General features: G+C 36.9%; 1 protein-coding gene across 18 annotated transcripts in view; it reads left to right on the forward strand.

The window, feature by feature from the left end:
• The window catches only part of ELF2 (E74 like ETS transcription factor 2), a 102736-nt gene that overhangs the window by 68334 nt on the left and 8468 nt on the right, over positions 1 to 25934 (forward strand). For 9 of the 18 annotated variants that reach the window (XM_081303008.1, XM_081303006.1, XM_081302997.1 and 6 more), the window contains 2 exons: positions 22938 to 23051; positions 24384 to 24557. In XM_081303008.1, coding sequence (XP_081159134.1) covers positions 22938 to 23051; positions 24384 to 24557 — 288 coding nt within the window. Of the gene's footprint in view, positions 1 to 12365; positions 13054 to 22937; positions 23052 to 24383; positions 24558 to 25934 lie in introns of those variants that run through there. The other 9 variants (XM_081303010.1, XM_081303012.1, XM_081303003.1 and 6 more) reach the window with 5 other exon arrangements.

Consider the following 25934-nt stretch of genomic DNA (forward strand, 5'->3'; position numbering starts at 1 on the left):
TGACTGCTGTTTGAAGATCGTGTAGAAAGTGGGAGCCAATTACAGTTGTCCCTTATTATCTGTAGTGGTTTGGTTTTAGTATCTAACCCTCCACCTCGCCCCATACCAGGTCTTAGATACTCAAGCCCCTTATATAAAATGACATAATATTTACATATAATCTATGCACATCCTCCTGTGTACTTTAAATTATCTCTGGATTACTTATAATACCTAATACAACATAAGTGCTCTATAAATAGGTTATCTTTTTAATGTTTATTTTAGTTATAGGTGAACATAATAAACTTTATTATTTTTATGTGGTGCTAAGGATCAAACTCAGTGCCTCATGCATGCTAGACAAATGCTCTATTGCTGAGCCACAACCCCAGCCCCAGGTTATCTGTTGCTTAGGGAATAATAAGGAAGCAAAAAGTTTGTCTCTGTTCAGTACAAGTGCTCCTCCTCAATATTTTCAATTGGTGGTTGGTTGAACTGAGGATGTAGAACCCACTGATAAGGAAGGGCAACTATACCAGTTGCCTTATTTGAATTCATTAATTCATGAAGTTTTACCATGATATTTATATTTGTATTTATGTACTTGATATTTACACACTGTGGTCCATAAAGTTAGAGACCATATCTGCTTTGTTGACTGGAATTCTCAGTCAGGAACCCAGTAGGTTTTCATTAAAGTATTTATTTGTTGAATGAATGAGAAAGCATCATGGGCTAGAACAGAATGCCAGGAATTTTGTATTTAGAGGCTGATGAGCAGTGCAATTTAACCAGCAGTGCTTTGTAGGAGAGGCAGGGTTGAGAGGTGAGCTGGACAGGTACAGTGGAACCAGATTGTGATGGCCCTTAAGGTAATGTGAATAGCAGAGGAGCTGTGTGAAACAAGATCTGGAGGTGACATGTGAAAAGAGAAAGATGTATTTTAAAAACTCAGACTGTAGCAAGGGGCATACCTTCCAAAATACCAGGTTGAGAGGTTAGGGAATTAAACTTGACCCAACTTCACAAGGCAACAAAAGAGAGGGAAAAAAATTATGGAAATAGAATTTATAAATCGAGATAGTTGAAATAAGTCCAAAGCATACCAGAAATTATATTAAAACCTTCAATGATGTTCTTAGAATGAATCTGTGATATTTATAACAGAGTCATAAAAGTAAATCAAATAAGTAGAAACAGATAACACATATTAGATAAAACTAAATTTAAAAAATGGATAAACATTTAGAAAAATACTAATCAAAGGAGCTAGAGAAATAAGATAGAATTTAGGGTGGATATCTTTAATCAGGTCAAAGAGTGTTTTCAAACTGGGAAAAAAGAATAGTCAGAAAGCATAATTATCATAAACATAATGTATTTAACACCATGACTTTATTTTTTTTATTTTATTATTTTTATTTTTTTTAAAGAGTGAGAGGAGAGAGAGAGAGAGAGAATTTTTTTAATATTTATTTTTTTAGTTCTCGGCAGACACAACATCTTTGTTGGTATGTGGTGCTGAGGATTGAACCCGGGCCGCACGCATCCCAGGCGAGCGCGCTACCGCTTGAGCCACATCCCCAGCCCTTAACACCATGACTTTACAACACCATTTCAGAATTGCCAGGAGAAGCAGACATAATTACAAAATAGTAGGACTTGAACACATTTCAAAATTGAAAAGTCAATTAGACACAGAATTTAAAATGGCATCAAAGAATTGAGCCACAGGACTGGCAAACTTCATAAATTGAAGTAACATAGAATATTGTACCTAAACAATAGAAGTAAGACCTCAGATATTTTAAAATTTATCCAAAGGCCAGTTTTTAACCATATGCTATGCTACAGGGAAATTTCAACAATGTTCAGAAAATAAGTATCATACAGAATATATTATCTTGATGGTATAATAAAATTAGAAAACAATGAAAAGACAATCATAAAACTTTATGATTGGGAACTAAAGCTCAGTTAACAGGTCAAAGAGGAAATGAATATTATAAAATACTTAATAGCTACATAACAATGAAAGCATTGTATATTAAAACCTGGGCTTGGCATGGTGGTATGCTTCTGTAATTCCAGCCGCTCTGGAGGCTGAGGCAGGAAAATACAGGTTCAAAGCTAGCTTTAACAACTTAGCCAGGCCCTAAGCAAATCAGTGAGACCTGTCTCTAAATTATAAAAGGGGCTGAGGGGGGGGAAAAGGGGGGGGGCTGAGTGGTTAGGGTTTTGTCTCAGTGATAGAACGCTTGCCTATCATGTGTGAGGCACTGGGTTTGATCCTCAGCACCACATAAAAATAAATAAATAAAATAAAGCTATTTAAAAAGGTGCTGAGGGCTGGGGATGTGGCTCAAGCGGTAGTGCACTCACCTGGCATGTGTGTGGCCCGGGTTCGATCCTCAGCACCACATACAAAGATGTTGTGTCCGCCGAAAACTAAAAAATAAATATTAAAAAAAATTCTCTTAAAAAAAATAAAATAAAAAGGTGCCAAGGATGTTGCTCAGCGGCTCATATACTATAATTGGAACTATACAGAGAAGATAATCATGGCCCCTGTATATAAGGATGATCCATAATATGAAGTTGTCCATCTTAAAAAAAAATTGGAATGTGACTTAAGCAGAATTCACTGGGTAATAGAGTAGCTCTAAATGTATTTCTTAGAAAATAAGATTGATATAATGAGCATATATTCAAATCTTGATGTTAATAAATTAATAAAGGACCAATATAACAAAGCCAAATAAAGTAGAAGAAAGGTAAAAATAAACATCAAAATTAATGAAATAGAAAGTAAAAATGCAATAGATTTTGTTTTTACAGTACTGGGGATTGAACCCCCAGGGATGCTCTACCACTGGGCTACATCTTCAGTCCACCCCTCCTCCCCACACCCCTCCACTCTCATTTGGTACTGAGGATTGAACCCAGCCACTAAGCTACATCCTATCCTTTATTTTAATCTTTTATTTATTTTGAGATAGAGTTTTGCTAAGTTGCTGAGGATCTAAGTCCTGCCTCAAGACTCGAGAGTTTCTGGGATTATAGGCATGAATCACCACGTACAACTCCCCAGCCTTCTAAAAAATTGAGACAAGGTCCTGCTGTGTTGCCAGGCTGGCCTTGAACTTGTTGTCCTTCATTTCAGCCTCCTGAGTAGCTAGATTATAGGTGTGTACAACTGCGTTGGGCAAAATAATAGATTATTAATAAAACCAGAACATTAATAAAATGGACAGTCCTCTGTAAAGAGAGAGAAAGGATAAATAAGCACTGAGAACAAAAATATGAACAACAGAATAGAGTTTAAAAACTATAAAAGAATGTTGTGAACAAACTACTGCCAAGGAATTTGAAAACCCATGAAACGGATAATCTTTTTTTTTTTTTTAAATATTTTTTAGTTAAAGGTGGACACACAGTATCTTTTTTTTTTTTTTTTTAGAGATTGAGAATTTTTTTAATGTTTATTTTATTTTACATTTTGGCCGACACAACATCTTTGTTTGTATGTGGTGCTGAGGATCGAACCCGGGCCTTATGCATACCAGGCGAGTGCGCTACTGCTTGAGCCACATCCCCAGCCCCAACACACACAGTATCTTTATTGTTATGTGATCTGAGGATGGAACCCAGTGTCTCACACATACTAGGTGAGCAATCTACCTCTGAGCCACAACCCCAGCCCTGAAATAGATAATCTTAATATGTAAATTATAGCAGACTCAAGAAGAAATAGAAAACCTAAACAAATCAATAATGATTCATTTAAAAAATCTTACATATCCATGCTTCTCATTTTTAAAAATCTTACATATGCATGCTGCTCATATATATATATATTTAAATAAAATCCATCAGACCCAGTTCTAGTACTTTATATTTTAAGTATATTTTAAGGGATATACATAATTCCTGTTATATCCAAATTATCATAGAAAAGTAGTAAAAAGACGGAAAGCTTCCAAACTGATTTTTGTGAAGCGGGACTAACCTAAGCTTAAAATTTCCAGTACACAAAAGTTTCTGGTTAAACTCATGTATTATCTCAGCTATAAATATTCAAAATAAAGAATAGCAAATGAAATCCAGCATTGATTTAAAAACATAATGACTAGATGTATTAGAAGGGAGGCAAGGATGGCCAGATACTAGGAAGTCTATTAATGTAATCATGTAGCTAGAGTAAAGGAGAAAACCCATGTAACAATGTCAATAGATCCAAAAAGCATTTGTTAAATTTCAGTGCTAAACTGCTGAGACTGGCTTTGAATTTGAGATCCTCCTGCCTCAGCCTGTGGGATTACAGGCATGTGCCACCATACCTAGCTGCCATACTTTTTCTCCATGAAGTATGATATTTGCTGTAGATTTTTAGTATATACCCCTTATCATGTTCCAATCCACATTAAGAGTATTTATCCTCAGCAACTTAGGGTTGTCTCAAAATAAAATTTAAAAAATAAAAAGGAGGGCTAGGGTTGTAGCTCAGTGATGGAGCACTTGCTTTGCATGCATGAAGCACTGGGTTCGATCTTCAGCACCACATAAAAATAAATAAATAAAAATAAAGGTATTTTGTCCATCTACAGCTTAAATAAATAAATAAATGATAAAAAGGAGTGGGATATAGACATTGGTAAAGTGCCCTATGTTCATTCAATCCCTACTACTCCCTCTTCCCCCAAAAAAAACAAAAACATCAAAATCAAAATTTGAAAGAAGAACCAGTTATTATTTCTCTTAGACCTCTGTGGTCATGTGGTTCTGCTGATATGAACTGGTTCCTCTTAAATGTGTTGATCTGTCCATCAGCTGGAAGCTGGCTTGTCTAGTGGGGGCCTCAGCTGGGTCAACTTAGCCCTCCTTCTTTCTAGTCATCGTATTTCTTTTTCATTTCTTATGCTATGGTCAAGGACCTGGTGTTATGTTGAGGAATGGTGATCCTCCTGTGCGTCCCTGTTTCCTTCCTAATCTCTGAAGGAGGTGTATCTGAAGTTGCCACTTGAAATTTAATGTTTGTTGTGAGCTTTTTAGTATGTATATTAAATTAAGGAGTCTTTTTCTGTTTCTTTGGTTTTGTCCTTTCAGCATTCTTTGACATCTTGTTTTTTCTCCTCTAACCTGTTCACATTGCTGTAAAGTAATGGATTCTCAGGTGTTGATCTCTTCTTGCATTCTCAGATGGTCAACTCTCCTCATTGCTCATCATTTTGCTTTGTTTTGCCTTCAGTTAAAGATCTTTGCTTTGTATATTTATAAGTGAAATGTAACTGTAATTGTATTTTCTTGTTCTTATCTAATTTTAGAGTCAAGATTACACTGGGCTCATCAAATAATCTAGGTGTGGCTTTCTCTTCTCTTTCTTTCTTTTTTCTTTTCTTTTCTTTATTTTATTTGGTACTGGGGATCGATCTCATGGGTACTTGACCATTGAGCCACATCCCCAGCCCTATTTTATATTTTATTTAGAGACAGGGTCTCAATGAGTTGCTTAGTGCCTCACTTTTGCTGAGGCTGGCTTTGAACTTGTGATTCTCCTGTCTCAGTCTCCCGAGGCACTGGGATTTCAGTAGTGCACAGCTCTCTTCTGTTTTTGGTAACAATTTGCATAAGAACTACTTTTAAAATTTGCTAGGCTGGGCATGGTGTCTATAAGTCCAGCTATTTGGGAGGCTTTGAGGCAGGAGAATGAAAAGTTTGAGACCTTCCCATCTATGTATGATATATCAAAGTGCATAAATGCATTCTACTGTCATGTATAACTAATAAAACAAATAAAAAATTAATAAAAAATGTTTGAGACCAGTCTCAGCAACTTAATGAGATGGTGTTTCAAAATTAAGAGGGCTGGGGCTGTAGCTCAGTGGTGAATGCTCACCTAGTATGTGTGAGACCCTGAGTTTGATCTTGATCTACAAGTGGAATTGAAAAAGAAAAAAAAAAACCAAACAAAAAACGCCCCAAACAAAACTCAAATCCTTGAAATCAATTGTTATAGTAGTATTTCAAATAGAGACCATTAACTGTTTTAACTCACTTTGCAGAGTGCCATGCATATTTGGGTGCTTAATAAGTGCTATACTTGTTTGTCTAATATTCATTAGAAAAGACTAGTTGGAATAATCAATTTTCAGTCCCTATGAGTAATTGCTAAGTTTGAAGGAGTGTTTTGCCTAGTATAAATCATAAAGCATATAATCAACAAACTTCCTATAATGCCAGCTACTTGGGAGGCTAAGGCAAGAGGATTGAGAGTTTGAGGTCAGCCTAGACAATTTAGCCAGACCCTGTCTCAAGTAGAGAAAAACAATCAAACTCAGGAGAGTTTGGCCCAGGGAAAACTTAAGTCAAATGTAAACAACATGAATAAAAAGTCAAATTATAACTAAGCCATGTAGTTATCAACAATGGTACATACTGGCTACTCATTCATTATAGGATTTGCATGGTTCATACCTTACAATGAATGCTCTTATTGTAGATGATTTATGATAAAATATTTTATAAGTCATGAAAATCTAAAAAGAGCCATGTTCTTTTCCTAAGAAAATTTTGTCATTGTGAACCTCTATTAAACACTCATGACACTGGCCGTGGTGGTGCATGCCTGTAATCCCAGTGGCTCATTAGGCTGAGACTGGAGGATCTCGAGTTCAACTAGCCTCAGTAATTTATCGAGGCCCTAAGCAACTCAGTGAGAAACACTGTCTATAAATAAATTACAAAAAGAGCTGGGGATGTGGCTCAATGGTTTAGGCATCCCTGGGTTCAATCCCCAGTACCAAAAAACAAAAACAAAAAACTCTCATTGCTTTTGAGGCTTTTGTTTTGTTTTTTGGTACTGGGGATTTAACTCGGGGGCAATTTACCACTGAGAGTCATCTCCAACCCTTTTTATTTTTTTATTTTGAGACAAGGTCTCAGTTGCTTAGGGCCTTGTTAAATTGCTGAGGCTAGCCTTGAATTTGGGCTCCTACTATGTCAGCCCCCAAAGCCACAGGGATTACAGGTATACACCACTGTGCCTGGCTTGTGCAGGCTTGTACGCACATAAATATTTGAACTTTCTTAGGTGGGGTTTAAAGATGTAGCATATACCCATTATTGTTTAACTTTATGTATATGCAATTTTGTATATCATATTGTCTTTAGGACTTTCACTCTTAAGGGGGGGACTCAGTGAATTGAAAAGTCAGACTACTTTTTTTCTTTTGTTAATAATTTAGGACTTCCAGTTTGTAGGCACATAAGCTTAATTATTTGTTGAATACATGAATGTATATGTGACTGTGGGTTCAAGCATCTTTATTTTACTTATATAATGTAAAATATGATATTAAAATAAGCCAGTAAGCCAGAAAAACTGCAAATAGACAAACCGTAGGATAAAACATGAACTAACTCATCTTTTCTCTTTGTAAATCTGTAGACTGTACTCCTGTTTTCTCATGTAGGCGAACCAAGTTTTTTTACCTAGTGGTCCTAAATCACCTGATTCCGGCTTATTGTCTTTTTTCTTATAGATTAGTTTTCTTGACTTCCCTTTTCTCCTAAACATGTGCAACACAAACTTTGAATTTCATTATTTGTTAGTATGATTGTATGAGAAAAGCTTAGACCGACCTCCTCCTCTTGTTCTCCTACTCCTGCTCAAAATATTTCTTTTTCTTAATTTCTCAGAAAGATACTTCCCATTGCTTTAGCTTTTGACATTAAAAAGCAAAACAGCAACCATTTTGCAGTTGGCAATATATAAAGTAATAGTAAAATGGATTTAACTTCATCTATTTTATAACCTATAAATGTCATAGAAGATTTTTCTGGAATTTCTGACTTTGAAATCATAAGGTAGCTGGGGATGTGGCTCAAGCGGTAACGTGCTCACCTGGCATGTGTGGGGTGCTGCATTCGATCCTCAGCACCACATAAAATAAAATAAAGATATTGTGTCCACCAAAAACTGAAAAATAAATATTAAAATTTAAAAAAAAAGAAATCATAAGATACTCTATGATCTTTGTCAAAGTATTTAACTTCTTGGGGCCTCAAGTTTATTGGTGTATATAGAATAAGGGAAAACTTAATTCTCATGTAATTCTCCTTTTGGTGGTTGGAGAGCTTGCTAATTAAAATAGGAGCCAGTGTGGTGACACATACCTGTAATTTCACTTGGAGGCTGAGGCAGGAGGATTGTGAATTTTAGGCCAGCCTTGACACTTTTAGTGAAACTATGTCTCAAAAATAAAAAGCCTGAAGATACAAGTTCAGAGGTGGAATGCACCCGGATTTTATTCTCAGTTACACTTCCCAAACCCTTTGTGTTATTATTCTCAGTTACACTTCCCACACCCTTTGTGTTAGAATCTAGCCGAAGACTATATGAAAGGGCACACATTATAGGTTTGGGTGTTCTTGTGTCATATGCCTAATCCATGATAGTCAAAGAAAAAAGGTCACAATCAGGTTCTTTATGTTTTGAAAACCTGTGGGTGATAAGATCACTAGACTCTTTTCCAACCATAACATTGTATCATTCTTTGTACTAGATATCAAAAGGATACAAATGAAATCATTAGTGTAATCTAAAAATAAAAACATTTAAAACCTATATGGTATTGGGAACAATTATATATCTCAAGCATTTTTTTCTTCTTGTTACTACAGGACTATAAAATCACCCAAATATCACAAGTGAACATTTTGTGGCCATTAGCATTCAAATTCTGTAAAAAGGCCAAGGGTTTTTATTTTTGGTTATAGTGTACTTTAATTGTAATGATTATATATTCAGACATTTTCAAAACACAAGAGATTAGTGATTGAAAGAGTTTGTTCAACTAAAGCAAATTAACAAATGAAATGAATTTAAGATTCTGTCCTTGAAAATTAGAGACCATTAACAAGCTTTATAACCTTTCTTAAAATTGTGAGTTGTGACCAGTTGGGATTTTAAACTTCCCCTTCTTTCCATGTCAGTTACATATTTGCTGATTAACAAGCCACCCCATTACAACACCAAACATTTACCGTCTCACACAATTTTTGAGGTTGAGAATTGAGGAATGGCTTTGCTGTGTGGCCCTGGCTCTGGTCATCGAGGGCTTCACTCATCCGAAGACTTGGAGGGTCTGTCTGTCAGACATGGCTCTTGGCAGGACGTTCTTGCCTTATGTTCCAGCTCTGCAGAGCTGCTGGGTGGGGGGTACTCATGACTTGAGTGGCATTTGGTTTTCATCTTCAGCCTTATTCTTTTTGTTAGAAGACAGGAACTAAGTACTGTCCACACTAAAAAGGAGAGGGGTATTAATTAATTCCCATGAAGGGGGAAATGTGAAAAAAAGTGTGCGGATGAGAAAATCTGTAGGCACTAAATTTATCATCTCAGGTAAACAGGCTGTTAGTTTGGTTCCTGGGGAGTGTTGAGAGTGAGGGCTGTGGTGTTAGGGTGCTTGTTTGCATGCTGACCTGCCCTTTTCTAACCTCAGTTCACTCATCTATATAATGAGCATAATACTAGTGTGTATTTCATAGACAGGTGGAGAGGAGTGAGTAAAATAGGAAGGTAAAATATTTAGCATAAAGACTTTTATTGGATAAGCATTCAATAAGCTGTTACTTTCCTTTTTTCCCTCTGCAAGGACGTATTAGTTACTTTGATATAGAGGACGTCTTTCTAAGTGTAATGTCATTAGCAGAATATGAATTTAAAGTGTCTATGGTAATAGCCTGCACATTCAGACTCAGTTTAAGAAAATTCTGCTCATAGCTAGGCATGGTGGCTCATGCCTGTAATCCCAGCAGTTTAGGAGGCTGAGGCAGGAGGATTGCAAGTTTGAGGCCAGTCTCAGCAATTTAGCAAGGTCCTAAGCAATTTAGTGAAACCCTGTCCCATAATAAAAATAAAAAGAGCTGTGGATATGACTCAATAGTAGAGCAACCCTGGGTTAAATTGCCAGCACCAAAAATAAATAAATAAATAGGGCTGGGGATATACCTTAGTAAGTGCCCTTGGGTTAAATTCACAGCTTAAAAAAGAAAAAAAATTCTACTTTACCTACTTATGATGAAAACTTGAAAAGTGCAGATGTGTATGTGCATATATACACAGAGATATATCACATACTGTGATATATATAAACATGTATACTTATATATAAATACATACAATCGTGTGTGCCCCATGGTTTGAGTTATAACTATAGGAAAAATGTATAAATCTTGCCACATCTATATTTTTAATATTTTCTCATGTTAAAAATTTGGGGAATAAGAGGAACTGAGTATGGCGGTACACACCTGTAATCCCAACTACTTGGGAGGCTGAAGCAGGAGGGTCACAAGTTGGAAGCCAGCCTTAGCAACTTTAGTGAGAGTGTCTCAAAATAAAATAAAAAAGGTTTGGGTATATAGCTCAGTGGTAGAGCACTTGTCTAGCATGCAGAAGGCCATGGGTTCAACCACCACTACGGACAAAAAACTAAACATCAAAAAGTCCCATTCTGTGAGTCCCTACCTTTGGTCTTAAGCACCCTCCTCCCCCCAAAATTCAAATTTGAAGTTATCATTGTTCATTAAAGAGATGTGTCTCACTATATTGCCCAGCCTCCCCCAAACTCTGAGGCTCATGTGATCCTCCTTCCTCAGACTGACTAGTAACTGGAACTACAGATCTGTGCTACTGTGCCTTTTTTGTTTTTGTTTTTAAATATAGCAATCCATTGAATATCTTCCCTGTTTCTTCAGGATAAGCCTAGAAATGAAATTCCTACATCAGAAACATGAGCTTCTTTTAGACTTTTGATAAATGGTACATTGCTGTCCTGGATGTTTGTTCCAGCTTATATGAGCAATGGCTTATCCTTTCTTGTTATTCCCAGTGTAGTATTTATTGGTCTCTAAAAAGCATTAGTATCTTTTGAAAGCCTAGTTACAGTAGTAAGGTAGAATGGTATTAATGCCCAGAGAATTTTGTTTTTACAAAAGCTTTAGAATATAGTAATATTTTCCAGTCTTTTTGAATTCATTTGTGTTGTGTATATAAGTAAAATAAATAGTATGCAAGAATACACACAGCTATTCTCCTGGAGATTAAAATATAAGGTGGTCACGGACACATGTAATTAGGATGTACAGAAGATTAAAAACACACACATGTACATACATACATGCACATACACTTCTTAAGATACATTTTAAAAGCAAATAGTAAAGTAAAAGTTGCCTATCAGGCTACAGACTTGAGTCTTTCCTACATTGAGAAGACTATTCTTGAGCCGTGTTGACTTGTCACCTCCACAAAAAATATACTTGGGCTTATGGTACTGTTTTCTTTTCTAAACATTATGCATGAAAAAATACTGATAAAGGTAAAAATTGACATTCGTTATCAATTTCAGTGGTCTGATTAAAGGTTCCCGGTGGTCTGATTAAAGGTTCCGTCTTGGTATTCCTTATCCCTCACATGGAGATACTGTCAATAGATGATCTTTATTTCATATTGATTACCAATAAGTAAAAGTAACCAGTCATTTAGTTTCTTTTGCCTCAATCTTAGCAGGTTTACTTACTCCAAGAAAGAGATCTTTATTTGGACTAAAGGGAACTGTTTTTGGAAACAGCACGTGGGTTCTTTTTCGTAGTAAGGCAGAGGTAGGGGAAGGTCCTAGAGAATAAATAGTAACAGAAGAAATTGGGAAAAAAAAAAGAATCATGGGCTTTTTGCAAATCCATTCTGACGCTGCACTGTTGGGTAAACTTTTATAAAAATCATTTTATTCATTTTTATAAATATTGCTGTTAAATATTTTTTCTCTAAATAATCAATTAATTCAAATCATAAAACGTATGTCACCTTGTTATTTTAAATTTGTATCTGTCAAAACTTTTTTGAGTTTATTCGGCAAACACCGAACACTTAATTTGTAGAAGGCAATGTGTTATGAAAATTTTGTGACAAACAACTTCAGGGTAACATTTTGTTTCAAATGACTTTTATCTTAAATTCAGGGAGGCTTTTTCTTGTTTTAATGAGGTCTCCAGTCATCATTTCATTGGTTTGACTTTTTGTGTTTTCAATTAACTTCATAGTCACAAAGTTGGTAATTTATCTCCTTTTACTGTATTTTAAAATGTACTTTTTTTGTAAGAAGGTTAGTTTCTCGCAAAAAGATTGTTTAAGTAGATGACGGTGTAAATGAACACCTTCGTTTCCAAACGAACAAACAGAAAAGTAAGGGCACCTGGGTTTCAGACTGCCCTTAGGGGAGCCAGCGCCCGGGGCTGTTTGCTGCGTGCCTGTGTAGCCTGCCCTGTGACTTCTGAAAGGGAGAGGGACCAAGTCGGGCTCGGAAAGTAGTGGAAGCTCCTTACTTTCCAAGTCCATGCTTTTGGAATATATTCTAGATGTGACGTTTTTCATTGGCGTTCCTGTTTTAAAGTGTGGTTCTTTGAAGGGAACTGATCGTGTTGCATAAGCTACAAAAAGGCCCAGACAAGTTTAAGAGCCACCGCTGCTCCCAGCTGCGGGACAGTGTTCGGTCGCTTCCAGGAGGACCACCTGATTAATGGCTCTTTTGCAGGGGGCACGACTGCAGACTCGGCTTCCGCAGGGCGTGAAACGAGCCCCGTGCCGCCGAGGGCCGGGTCCCGGCCCGGCCGCCGGGCGCCGCAGCCTCAGGTGTCGCCGCGGCCGCTCGGGCGGGCGGGCGTCGGGACTTCCTGTCTGGGCGCGGGGCGGAAGGATCGCGTTGCCAGCCGGGCCGCCGCCGCCCTGCCGTTAGGTGGTGGGGTTTCTCAGCCCGGCGGCGGGAGGCGGGCCGGCCGCGGCTTCCTGTCGGAGGACGCGCAAGGATCCGGGCGTCGGAGTGTGTGCGAGTGCGTGAGTGTGTGTCGGTCGCACGGCGTGTGTCTCCGGCCGCGGGTTCCGCCTCCTCCCCTGCCGCCGCTGCTCACGGTGGAAGTCAATGTGAAGCAGCAGCTCCAGCCCCGGGATAAACATGGCGACGTCTCTGCATGAGGGACCCACGAACCAGCTGGATCTGCTCATCCGGGCCGGTAAGGACAGGGGAACTTTTCTCCTGTGCATCGGTGCAGCGGCAGAGGGGGTGCACAGAAGGCGGGGTGCCTCCCCGGTAGCGGTCAGTGCAGGGGGAACAGTGTCCACCTCAGTCACTGGGGCGGCCGGGGAGAGGGGGGAGTGAATGAAGTAATGGAGGCGACGAATCAGGAAGTGATCACCTTGGAGAGTAACCTGCCTCGAATCCGGCGTTGTCGCTTCAGGGTGGGTTCGGCGAGCGGCGACGGCAGCTGCCGGGAGGAGCGCTGGCAGCGGGTGCAGGGGAACCGAGCCGCGGTTAAGTTGGGGACTCGGGGGCGGACGAGTTGCGCGCTTCACCCCAGTTGCCGAGGAACCAGGAAGTGAGTGAAGCTGTTGTCTCTCCGCTGCGCCTGCCACGCTGTCTGGCTGGAGAGGCCGCTGCTGCCGGCGGTCGGGGGCGGCGGGCTTCCCGGGGGACGCTCGCCGTCCCCCTTCAGACTTCGCCTACGCATCTGTGACTTCCGCATGGACCGGGCAGCCCCGGGCGATGTCCGGTGGACCGGTACCCGCCAAAAAATGCCCGGACTCTCCCTCTTCCCTATATCCCCGCATTATGCAGCTCAGGAGTAACGGTCCTGGAAAGGGTCACTTAATAACGTTGAGGAACCGGGGTGCTACGGCTCCCAGGGGCTCGCCTCTCCTCGTTTAGTGGGTGGCTGTGAAGAAACTAGGTTTATGCCCCTTCCCTCGTGGGGTGTATTTTGGGGGGAGAGAATGGGAAGGACACGGAGTGTATTTCCCCCTGACCTGGTGCGTCGGGGCGTGAGAGAAGAGCGTTTATTTTTGTAAACAGTGGGTGAATGTGAAGGAGCGGGGCGGGCGGGAGGGAGTCTTGGCCCCAGGGAAGTCTCCGCAAGGAATTGCCCCCTTTCCCCTCCCCCCCAAACCTCCCACCATAGCGGAAGCGCCTAGGAGAGGACAGAACCCGCGGGATTGACAGGTCTCCGGTTCCAATCTGCTCTCTGAGATGTTCCAAATAAGAACGTTGATTTCTGGGGGCGGGACTACGGGCCCTCGCTGGGCCAATGAAGATTGGGCGGGAGTGAAGCTGACAATGTACGCATGGAATTGGAGGGAAGAGGAGTGTAAACACGGAAGTGGCCGAAGGGTGGGGGATGTGCGGCGCCACTGCTGCAGCGGAAGGGCATGGACTTAAGTTACATAGAAAAAGCAGCTTTGCTTAATAGCAGACGGCACAGTGAGGGCCTTAGGTCGTTGTAGCATGGCTTGAATATTATTTGCTTAATGTAATAATAAATATACATGTTCCTTTCTCCGGGTTCTGTGTCATATCACTGTCGATGGGAATTGGAAAATGAGAAATGTCCAAGGAATAGTAATGCTAAGAAAGGTCTTGCACTTTTTCTATCCATTGTTTTTAGGTAGGGAGTCTTGAAATTAGTTGTTTGGCTGGCAAACTATGTAATGCAGTTCGATTGAGGATAAAACATGAACACGTATCTTTAAATTTAACAGAACTTGAAAATCTGGAATCATGTAACCATATGTATTGTATAACACATGGTGAATAGCCTTTTATTCTATGAATCGTAGTATTATACTTTTCATAAGTTCCAAAGACAAATCACAGTATTCTGAGTAGTAATTGAAATGAAGAATTTTAAGTTTTTGGACTGGAGATATAGCTCAGTTGGTAAAGTGCTTGCCTCGCATGCACAAGGCCCTGGGTTCAATCCCCAGCATCTCTCTCTCACACACACACACACACACACACACACACACACAATTTAATGAATGCAAGAAAGCACAATGAAAACTTCCTTTTTATGTTTTCGGTCCGTTAATTATACAATATGAATTAATATAAATTTTTGACTTTATATTATTTGTACAGTCAATAATTACAGTTGGTTGGGTCAGTGATAATGGTGACTGCTGAATGAGAGAGGTTGTTTCCACTGATTGAACACTCCACAGAGAACCTTGAAATAGCTTCTGCAGTTAGATCTTTTGAAAAGTACAATAAAGGTGAGAGGGTTTAACTTCATTAGTAGAAGGCATTTTTTCCATTAGTCCTTGGGAATGATGAGCAAAATGAAGTGACCTGTAGATATAAACAGTGTTTGGTTTGAATATACAGAGTTTTGTTTTCTTTTGATAATGGTGTACTTCCCACCCCTCCCCCTTGGTGCTAGGGATCTGAGCCTGGGGCCACAGCATGCTACACAAGTGCTCTACCAGTGAGTTACACCCACAGCCATGATAAAAGTTTTTAAAGAAATTAAATGTCCTTTTCCAGCTTTACTGAATTTCTTTAGTACTGCAGATCTTTAGTTATGTCTTTTACTTTTCATGTTCTGGCAAGCTGTGTACCTTGTTTTCATAGCTCCAGAGTGTGCAAATAAGAAAGACTATGTGTTATACAATACCATTTTTGATCATGATGTTCTACAAAGAATATGTTTGGGGACAAGGGTTGTACTTCAGTGGTAGAGCACTTGCCTTGCACTGCGTTTGATAAGTTAGAAGAGATAGTCCAGAAATTAAGATGCATGGTTCTAAATTTTTATTGCTGCCAGTTTCTGTCATGTTAGCAAATTTTGTATTTGTAAAATGGTCAGGACACACTTTTTATCTCTGAGGGAGGTCATCAAGAGTGAAGAGAAAATTCTTCCTCACAGAGATTTTTATGATCTAGTTGAGAAGATACATGAAAATCTCTATGATGTATAAATGTAAGAATAGCTGTGGTGATTATAATAATAGATTGATGATTAGTGTGGAGTGGTAACTACTGTCACATATTAAAGTACAGGAGAATAGACTTGCTAATGTTTTCTTCCTTTAGAACTTAATTATCATGTATATGTACTCCTTCAGCCTTCAGTATTTATGCTGTCAGTGGGGTGTGAAGATGAAATAAATGAGCTTATTATATGTCACTATCATTTATATACACAAAATATCTTTGTGGTCAAGACTTAACACACTTTATAAAACTTTCACTGACAACAGGATTTGTAAAAGTGAGCCTTGACCCTGAAGCAAGGAGTTGAGGATCTTTATCTAGTTATCACTAACACTAGGTTGTCCTGGTGACTTAAGGCTTCATTTTCTCTGACAGGGTTAAGTAGATGACCTCTCAGATTTTTTTTAAGCTCTAAAGTTATAATTGGCTTGAATATTTAATGGAAAGTTAAAGCTCTTCTTTTTCTTTCTTTTAATTATACTGCGAGTTTGTCTCTGTGGTATTACGTATTTAAGAGGTTAATTTATTTATAAATGGGTGACAAATTGGAATTTGAGGCTATGTACATACATTAAGTCTATTTATATAGTTTAATAATTAAGGCTTGGTTTTAGTATAGTTAGCTTAATACAGGAAAACAAATGTCTGGCATTAATGCTTAGAATTTATGTGAAAGTATTGTGTGTCCATGGTCTGGATTTCCTCAAAGATTTTGGTTTAAAATATTCTACCTTTGGGGCTGGGATTGTAGTTCAGTGGTAGAACTCTTTCCTAGCATGTGAGAGGCACTGGGTTTGATTCTCAACACCATATATAAATAAATAAAATAAAGGTTCATCAACAACTTTAAAAAAAAATGCCACCTTTGTATCACCACATATGCATTCCTTGACTTCTTTTTCTTTCTTTCTTTTTTTTACATTTGAGAAGTAAAGGCATCAGAAGTTCTGTTTTATAACAGTTACTAAATGAAGGGGAAATTTTTCTCTGGAAGGTTTGCCTAAATATTTTCACTGGACAAAAAAAGGTTGTATTTTGTCAGCATTTGTCATGAAATTTGAAATTGTAAATTTTATTTCTGATTTACTATGAATTGGAATATCTAGTGAAGGTTGAGTATCCTTTATCTTGAAGTGCTTGGGACCAGAAGGGTTTCAGATTTCAGAGTTCTTAGGATTTTGGAATATTTGCATAAAAGCCAGAGCATTTCAGATTTGGAGTGCTCAACATGTATCAATAGAAAAAAGAAATAGCAGTATGTGAAAAAAGACAGGAAGCATGTGTTGAAATAAAAATTAAAATGGTATTAATTTTCTTTAAAAAAATTTTCCTTTGGGGGCTGGTGGTATAGCTCAGTGATAGAATTCTGTCAAACCTTCATGAGGCCCTGGGTTCAGTCCCTTGTATTATTAAGGGGTGGGGGTGCGGAAGGGGTGCTGGCTGGGAATTGTATTGAAATTGACCTTCAGAATTCATTGCAGCATTAATACTAAAATTTATATAAAAATGAGTTACAGAGTAACATTGTTGTGTAAAAAGTCAACCATGATAATTCAACATAAAGCAATTTAATTTTGAAACCAATTTTATGGGCAGAGAAGGATGTCTTGACATTTAAAATAACTGTGTACTCTGTAGTTTAAATGTTCAAAAAATTGCAGCTTTTAAAAAATCCTTAATATGTAAGTGGACAAATAATGTTTTACTTATAGAAATGGAATAGTAATTTTTCATTTACATATTGATATTTATATTTAGAAGCTAAAACTCATAGAAATGAGTATAGAATGTAATTATTATTAATTACATTTGATGATAAATAAACAACTGTGTACCTTAAAAACCATATTCTCTGATCTGGGAATTCTGAGAGTCCCAAGAGTCTTATCTGGGAAGTTAAAACTATTTTCATGATGATACTAAAAAATCATTTGTTTTTTCACTTTCACAAGTGTGCTAGGAGTTTGCTAAAGGCTGTGACACAGTATTCCAACATTGAATGAAGGAGGTAAATCTGTCTGCCTTCAAATAAATTAAGTATTAAAAAGATGTTCAGGGATGGGACTGTAGCTCTGTGGTATAGTTCCTGCTTAGCATGCGGGAGGCCCTGGGTTCAGTCCCCAGTGGTGCAGGTGTATGCATGCGCAACAAAAAAGATTTGCAAAAATGTAAAAAACAAAGCTACTCTGAATTTTTTGTTTTAAAAAAAGTTTTTCATTCATTGTACTGTAATGTGTAACTAATTAAAATACATTAAAAAAAGTTTTTCATAAAAACATTTGTTTACAGGGCTGGGGATGTGGCTCAGTGGTAGAGCTCTTGCCTAGCATGCATGAGGCACTGGGTTCTATCCTCAGCAACACAGGAAAAAAAAAATAGGTAAATAAATAAAGGTGTTGTGTCATCCTACAACTTAAAAATAAATGTTTAAAAAAGAAGTTTGTGTACAAGTAATCTGTTTATAAAAGTTTACAACATTTGTTTAGAAGTTTTCATAAAGGCGTTTGTTTACAAGTAATTATTTTAAAATTAATTAGTATTTTAAAATTTCTTTTGTTTTAATTTCAAATATGATACAAATCTATAGACAAGACCTTATATTATCAAACTCTGGGGTCCTCTGAATAGAAACAGTTTGAGAAGAGCTGAATTACAGTATTCCTGTTCAGTCTCTATTCAGTATGGTAGCCAGTAGCCTATTGAGTACTTGAAATGTGACTGAGAGTTTTAAATTTCTTTATATTGATTACATGTTGAAAAGGCAATGTTTGGGGGCTGGGGATGTGGCTCAAGTGGTAGAGCGCTCACCTGGCATGCGTGCGGCCCGGGTTCGATCCTCAGCACCGCATACCAACAAAGATGTTGTGTCCGCCAAAATCTAAAAATAAACATTAAAATTCTAAAAAATAAAAAAATTTAAAAAAAATTTAAAAAAAAGAAAAGGCAATGTTTGGGGTGTATTGGGTTAAACAAAGGTGTTAATTTTGCTTTTTAAAATGTGGCTACAGGAAAAGTTTATATGTGTTGCTATTGTTATTGGACAGCTTTGGTTTGGAAAATAGTACTTAGTTATTTTTCTTGGAAAATAGTATTTAGTTATTTTCTCTTATAGTTTATAACACAGATACATTAATTAGGTCAAGGGCAAAAAAAAAAAAAAGGTAGAGTACCCAGACTTTTACTTTACCCTCTTTTCGTTGCCTTCATTTGTATTCTTCATTACTATTGTTGTTACAGCCTGTGCATGACATAAGTAAGTGTGTGGTGGTTGAACAGTGATGAACTTGTGATACTGGTTTGTGGTACTGTTCGTAGGAGAGTACTCTGTCACTTAATGGAACATCTTAACATTTTCTCTCCATTGCTCTCAAATGAAATTGCTACTAAATTTTGTTTTTGACTTGAGAACATTGTTATGAACTAGATCCATTGCCAGCATTCTCTTATGCAAAGCTGAGAGGTATGCCTCTTGTCAGACTTAATTACCAAGTTTGGTATTTTGTAACAGCTGTTGAGTGAGTCTGGAATAGTGTACCATACAAACACCAGTTGATTAGAAACATAGAAATGGAACAAGAATATTCCTACCAGTAGTAATTGAAGACATGGGCAATTTTTATTTTTGTCACTGTGTTTAAAATGAAAATAGTTTTTGAAATGTATTTGATGCATTTATTTCTTCAAGGAGGATTGACTAGTAATATGAACTACTAGAAAATGATACCTTTCTGGTTACTTTCAGCTTCATTTGTTTCTATTTAAAAGGAGTTGCTTGTTTTTCCTCTGTAAATTTCATACACAGGTTTAGAAAGGATACTTACTAGTCTCTCAGATTTTAAATAAGAGGTAAGAAGTGTTATTTTTCAGCTATTGCTTTTAGTTTACTTACTTTGATTGCACAACATTGTTAAATTTATGGTTGTGCTTTAGAATTGTGTGTAGTTTGAGTTTAAATTTTAATTGTTGATCTGAACAAAATAGTATTGAAAAAACTGTTTTAATTATAGAAACTTGTATAAAAGAGGTGGCTCTTAAATTTTGGTTATCAAAAACCACTTGTTGCTGGGCTGGTGGCACACAATGAGGATGAGGCAGGGGGATCAAAGTTCAAGGCCTGTCTGGGCAACTTGGTGAGACTCTCCTTCAAAAAAATAAATAAATAAAAAGGACTGGGGATGTTCAACTTGGTAGTAGCATACTCCTGGGTTCAGTTCCCAGTACTGCAAGGAAAAAAAATTACTTCTGTTAACAAAAGTATAGACATAGTGCCTGTTTTTACAAAATAGGTATTCTTGGAACTGTCAGTGGTACATTATTTATTGTAAATTGAGAGTGAGCTCTTGGAATTTTGTGTTTAGCATTATTTGAGTTGGTAGATAAAACTTGTAAGAAGTGAAAGAAGTAAGCATCGAAAAAGAAGTGAAATCAGTGGTCTCAGACCTTGAGCTGTTGTCTTACAGAGTAACTTTTAAAATTATATTTTATTATACTTAAGTTTTTGACATCCTCTGAACTATTAGTTTCATGAAGCTAGACAACCTATTCACACTGTATCCCAGATTTGTAGCACAGGGCAGACACTAGTGAAATACTCAGCAACCACTTGTTGATTATCCTTAAACTGTTAGTTCTCTGGTTGATAATTCGTAGATGTCATATACATATTTTATATTCTCATCCTAAATTGAAGATATAAATTTTCTTATAATATGTATTTATCTTACCAAATAATTTTTTTAAAAAGGCATTTCTAGGATATAATATGTTGCACATTGGGGAGAAGGGAAAGGTCAGAAATATCTAAGAAAATACACTTTAAATTTTTTTCTATAACAACAAGAAATTAAGGTTTTGAAAGTATGCCTCAAACTACATAAGAATTTCAGGTACATAGTATGTGTTAGGCAAATTTCATTTTGTTCATAAATTAATTACTTAAAAATCTGGTAAATTACTAATACTGAATACTTCAAGTCTGATTTTAATATGGTAGAGTTTTAGGGTGTGTCTTAACACAATTACATAAGGCATTAGTTTACACAGGATAGTTTATTAATAGCACCTAAGACAACAGCTAAATTGCAGCACCAAGCAGACTTTTTTTAAAGAGAATGCTCCTAGATTAAATTTTTAAAACCTGTATGCGCTTTCCAGGTTCAGTAGTATATGTGAGTATTGTAGGGAGGCACTTTGAAAAAATTCCTGAGAATAGTAATATATTTTATACTTACTACTAAGTTTCTTAAAAATTTGAGCTAGAAGGGCTGATTGAATCCTTTGCTTCAGTGAAGCTGCAGATAAGAGTAAGCAGGGTCACCTAAAGATAGATTTACTTAGAGGTTTGGCTGCCTCTCTGGAACCATTTAGCTTTGAGCAGATTTCCATAAATGGAAAGAGCAACTGGAGAGACCTAGTACCTTGGTTGAGAGTGTAGATGATGTGCAACAGGTGGTGGAACCGTCTCTGGATTTTTAAAATAAATGCTCCCCAAATGACTGGTGCTTAAAGCTGAAGCTTTAGCATGGGTGAATTCTGAAACCAAGTGGATTTTTCTCCCCAGTTATAAGTTTCCTGAAAATAAAGATTCATGTCATTAGTGAATAGAACTTGTGAATTTGAATATGATTTTATGAAACTTGTATAAACATTTACTTTCAGTTTCTTGAGAGGACATCTTGAGAAAAATCTATCAAATTAAAAACTGCTACACATATATGTTTTAGAGCCTTTTACCAAGGAAAGTATTCAGTGTTTGAATATATAATGCAAAATTAATAAAACATTAAGAAGTTTGTCCCCCACTTCCCTTGGAAGGTCAGTGGGTTGTTCGACATTCAATACATAAAAGAACATTGAGAATTATAGCAGCTATAAAGTTAAGATAGCTCCCTTGACCTCAAGGAGCCTATTAGTATCTTGTGGGAGTGTTAAGTTGTCACTGTTTATCAAGTTATTTATATGCCAGGCACTGTGCTAAGTTTTTTTTTTTTTTTTTTTTTTTTAATGGGAATCACATCATTTAATTCCCAAAACTATTTGAGGTTGGGGCTGGGGTTGTGGCCCAGTGGTAGTGCTTGCCTCACATATGTGAGGCACTGGGTTTGATCTTCAGCACACCACATAAGAAAAAAATAACAAACAAAATAAAGGTATTAAAAACTATTTGAGGTAAGTAATATTCCTGTTTTTTGAAGAACATTGAGGCCTAAAGAGATTGTTACTTGCCTAAGTGGCAGAGACTAGAACAATTTCACAAGTAACTTAATATCAAAGCATGAAAAGAAGTGGTAGAAGAGACACACCCAAAAGGTGATGGAATTAGAAAAGGCTTTGTGATGGGGGGATAACTGTTAAAGAAACTTAAACATCTCTTAAGAGAGCCAGGTGTGGTGGTGGGCCTCTGTAGTCCCAGCTACTTGAGGATGAAGCAGGAGGATCACTTGAGTCCACAAGTTTGAGACTAGCCGGGGCCAATCTCAAAATAATGAAACAAAAACAGAAAAAATCTCAAAGGTAAAACCTAGCAAAGTCAAGTGAAGTTCCGAGGAAAAGAACAAGGTTATTGTGAAGAAAGTTCCCAATTGTCGTCTAGCTAAAGTTAATGGGTGTTGTTATACATCTCAGGCAGCCCTGCTCATTCAAGAGAGTCTCTGTAAGAATTAAACTAATTTATTAAAATCATTTAGAAATAAATAGTGTTTCTGACCGATTCTGTTAAGTATTTTCTTACTTGTAGTTTTTAGTGGCAATATATCAAAATATATAATTGACCTTGTAGGATTGTTAATCTACACCATCCTCTCCCTGCTTCCCACCCCCAAGTTAATTTTGGCCTAAAATTGATACAGACTTGGAATTTCAAGGGTCTTTTTTTTTTGTTTGTTTGTTTTCCTTTGGATAAGATCCAGAAACTTCTCATTAATTTTTCATCAACCTCATTGGTTGCTTTTTGAATGCACATTCATTAAGTGTAAATACTACCTTATTTTGGATTTAAGTTATTTCTGTAAGTAGTTGATATAGATGGATGTATCAATAGAGTTGTTCACATGGAAGATAATTTATAGTTATGTCTTAAACAGTAATGTGTGTAGTTCATTTTTAATTCAGTAAAACTTATTTTTCCCCCAGTGGAAGCCTCAGTTCATAGCAGTAATGCACACTGTACAGATAAGACGATTGAAGCTGCTGAAGCCTTGCTTCATATGGAATCTCCTACCTGCTTGAGGGATGCAAGAAGTCCTGGTATGTGAACTGTTCATCTTACTGTCATATTACTTCATATTAGAATGAAGACTTTTTAATGCCAGAGTATTATTGTTGGACTTCTCAAAGGTTTAATCTCCTTTTCCTTTTTAGACTGACAAATTAAAATTAGTGCTAATTTTAATAAAATGTTCAAATATTACTTTGATTTGATATAGATACTTAATACCTATTTATGATAAATGCTAAGAGCAGCTATACTTTTTAATTCAAATAGAGATCCCTGTGTTTTATTCAGGGATAGGAGAAGTAAATTATGGCTTATTGGTCAATATATTAATTCATGATAGTATATCTTTAAATTTGAAATAGAAATGTCACATACAGATTCATCACGCATATTCAAAGGAAGCCAGAGCAACATTAGTGTGTAATACCATACAAGATAGCAATTTGTATGTACTGTTTTTATTGACCTAAAAACCAGGACTATTTCATTAAATATGAATTTGAAATATTGAAATGTAATATTCATTGATCTGTAATGAACAGTCTTCTTTTTTATATTCTAAAATGAACTATAAGTGCATACTTTCTACTGAATACATATTTATAAATCTGATAAATTTGCATATATTACCTAAAGAATAATTATGGATATATGGAAGGAAAGTAATTACTAAAGAACTGTTAGACCATAATTTTAAAATGTTTTCCCAGCTGTCAAAATTAATCAAAAGTTTACAGAGAGCTTAAAAGTGTGAAGAAGCCTGGTGTGGTAGTGCATGCCTATAATCTCAGCTACTTGAGAAGCAGAGGCAAGAGGTATTGAAAATTTGAGGCCAGCCTCTGCAATTTATTGAGACCCTGTTTTTTTTTTTTTTTTAATTTTATTTATTTACTTATTTTTTTATTTTATTTTATTTTTTAAAAATATTTATTATTTTTTAGTTCTCGGCGGACACAACATCTTTGTTGGTATGTGGTGCTGAGGATCGAACCCGGGCTGCATGCATGCCAGGCGAGCGCGCTACCGCTTGAGCCACATCCCCAGCCCCGAGACCCTGTTTGAAATAAGAAAGGGCTGGGGATGTAGCTCAGTTGATAGAACACTCCTGGATGGTTCAATCCCCAGTAACACACACACACACAAAAAGCAGGTGATTGTTTACCACCTTTAAGATAATTTCTTTCACTTTTATTTTCTTGCATACCTTGGATCATATTGAATATTCAACAAATTAATTTCTTTAGTATTTAGTTTTTATCCTGCTTTGATTCATGGTAAACCTTACTTCTAAATATTGAACTATCCCTATAATAAATATGAATGGGGGTGGGAAATTTTAATTTTTCAACTTTTTTTTATAGTGGAAGTGTTTGTTCCTCCTTGTGTATCAACTCCAGAATTTATCCATGCTGCTATGAGGCCAGATGTCATTACAGAAACTGTAGTGGAGGTGTCGACTGAAGAATCTGAACCAATGGATACCTCTCCTATTCCTACGTCACCAGAGAGCCATGAACCAATGAAAAAGAAAAAAGGTAGAGAATATTTTTTTTTTTTTTTGGCTGGCATTTTTTTCCCCCCTTTAAGGGACACACAAAAAAAATAATATATGCTATCTAGTCTTAAAGACAAATTGGGGATGGGGTTGTGGCTCAGAGGCAGAGTGCTCACCTAGCATGTGCGAGGCCCTGGGTTCGATCCTCAGCACCACATAAAAGTAAGTAAAATAGAGATATTGTGTCCAACTAAAAAATAAATATTAAAAAAAGTGAGTTTTTAGTTTTTATTATTTTTAAAAAATTTGAATGGCTCTACTTTGGTGCCATAAGTTTTTGGACTTGAGCCTCACTGATGACAAACTGAGATTTTAATTTTGTGTTTTAACATTTATACTGTTTAAACAAGTTTGTATTTAGGCTCTAATGGTACTTATCTAAAAAGGAGCTTTTAAGCCTGGCATGGTGGTATATTCATATAATCCCAGCTACTCAGGAGGCTGAGGCAGGAGGATCGCAAGTTTGAGTCCAGACTGGGCAACTTAGTTTGAGGCCAGTTTTGGCAACTTAGTGAGAACCTGTTTCAAAATAAAAATTTTTAAAAAGGGCATCTCCAATCTCACAAGGAAACAGAGTATACCAGTATTCTTTCCTATGAAACTAAAGGAGCCAAAATTTGAAAGGAGTAAAATCCTAAGTTAGGTACTCATCTAATTTTAGTTTCTTCCCTATGTCTTTGCATTTAAATAGAGGGGGAAAAGAAAGCAAAAATAAGGTAAAGGTGTTAGAAATAATGGTATTTTCTTTATTCATTAAACTGGGTTTAATGAATAAAATTCATAAATTGTTGCCATGTACTCACTGCTGTAAGGAAGAAATGGACAGAGCACCAAGCTGGGAGGTGGTGTGCCTCAAGGATAGGGCACTGGCCTGGAATGTGCAAGGCCCTGGGGTCCACCCCTCCCTCTCCCCCATAGTATACCTGGAGGTAGCTGGGTCTTGAGAAAGATAGGAAAGAGAATTTAGAAGCAAGAATTATTTCCTACTATAAATGTTTAAAACCAAATGACACACATATAAGCAGCTTTATTAACTCACTACCCACTAAAAGCCTTTGGCTGGTTGCATGTAACAAAAACAGAACAAAAAAAGATGGGAAAAACATGAACAGCGCAGGTCATAGAGAACCAGTATTATATGATATAAATCAGGAAATAATTTGCCAATTTACTACTATATCTTTGAAAGCTCTTCTTGAATGACCATTTAAAAATTACATATAACTATCCTATACTCATTGCCATTAGGATGTCAGTGAATCATCAGAGTGCCATTACTTTTGTTTTTTCAAGTACATTTTATTTTTTAGTAGCAGAGCTTTTTTACTTTCAGTGCCTTTAATTACTAATGTATGTA

This window comes from Spermophilus citellus (assembly GCF_964194105.1).
Source record: "Spermophilus citellus genome assembly, chromosome: 8".
NCBI classification, from domain to species: Eukaryota; Metazoa; Chordata; class Mammalia; order Rodentia; family Sciuridae; genus Spermophilus; species Spermophilus citellus.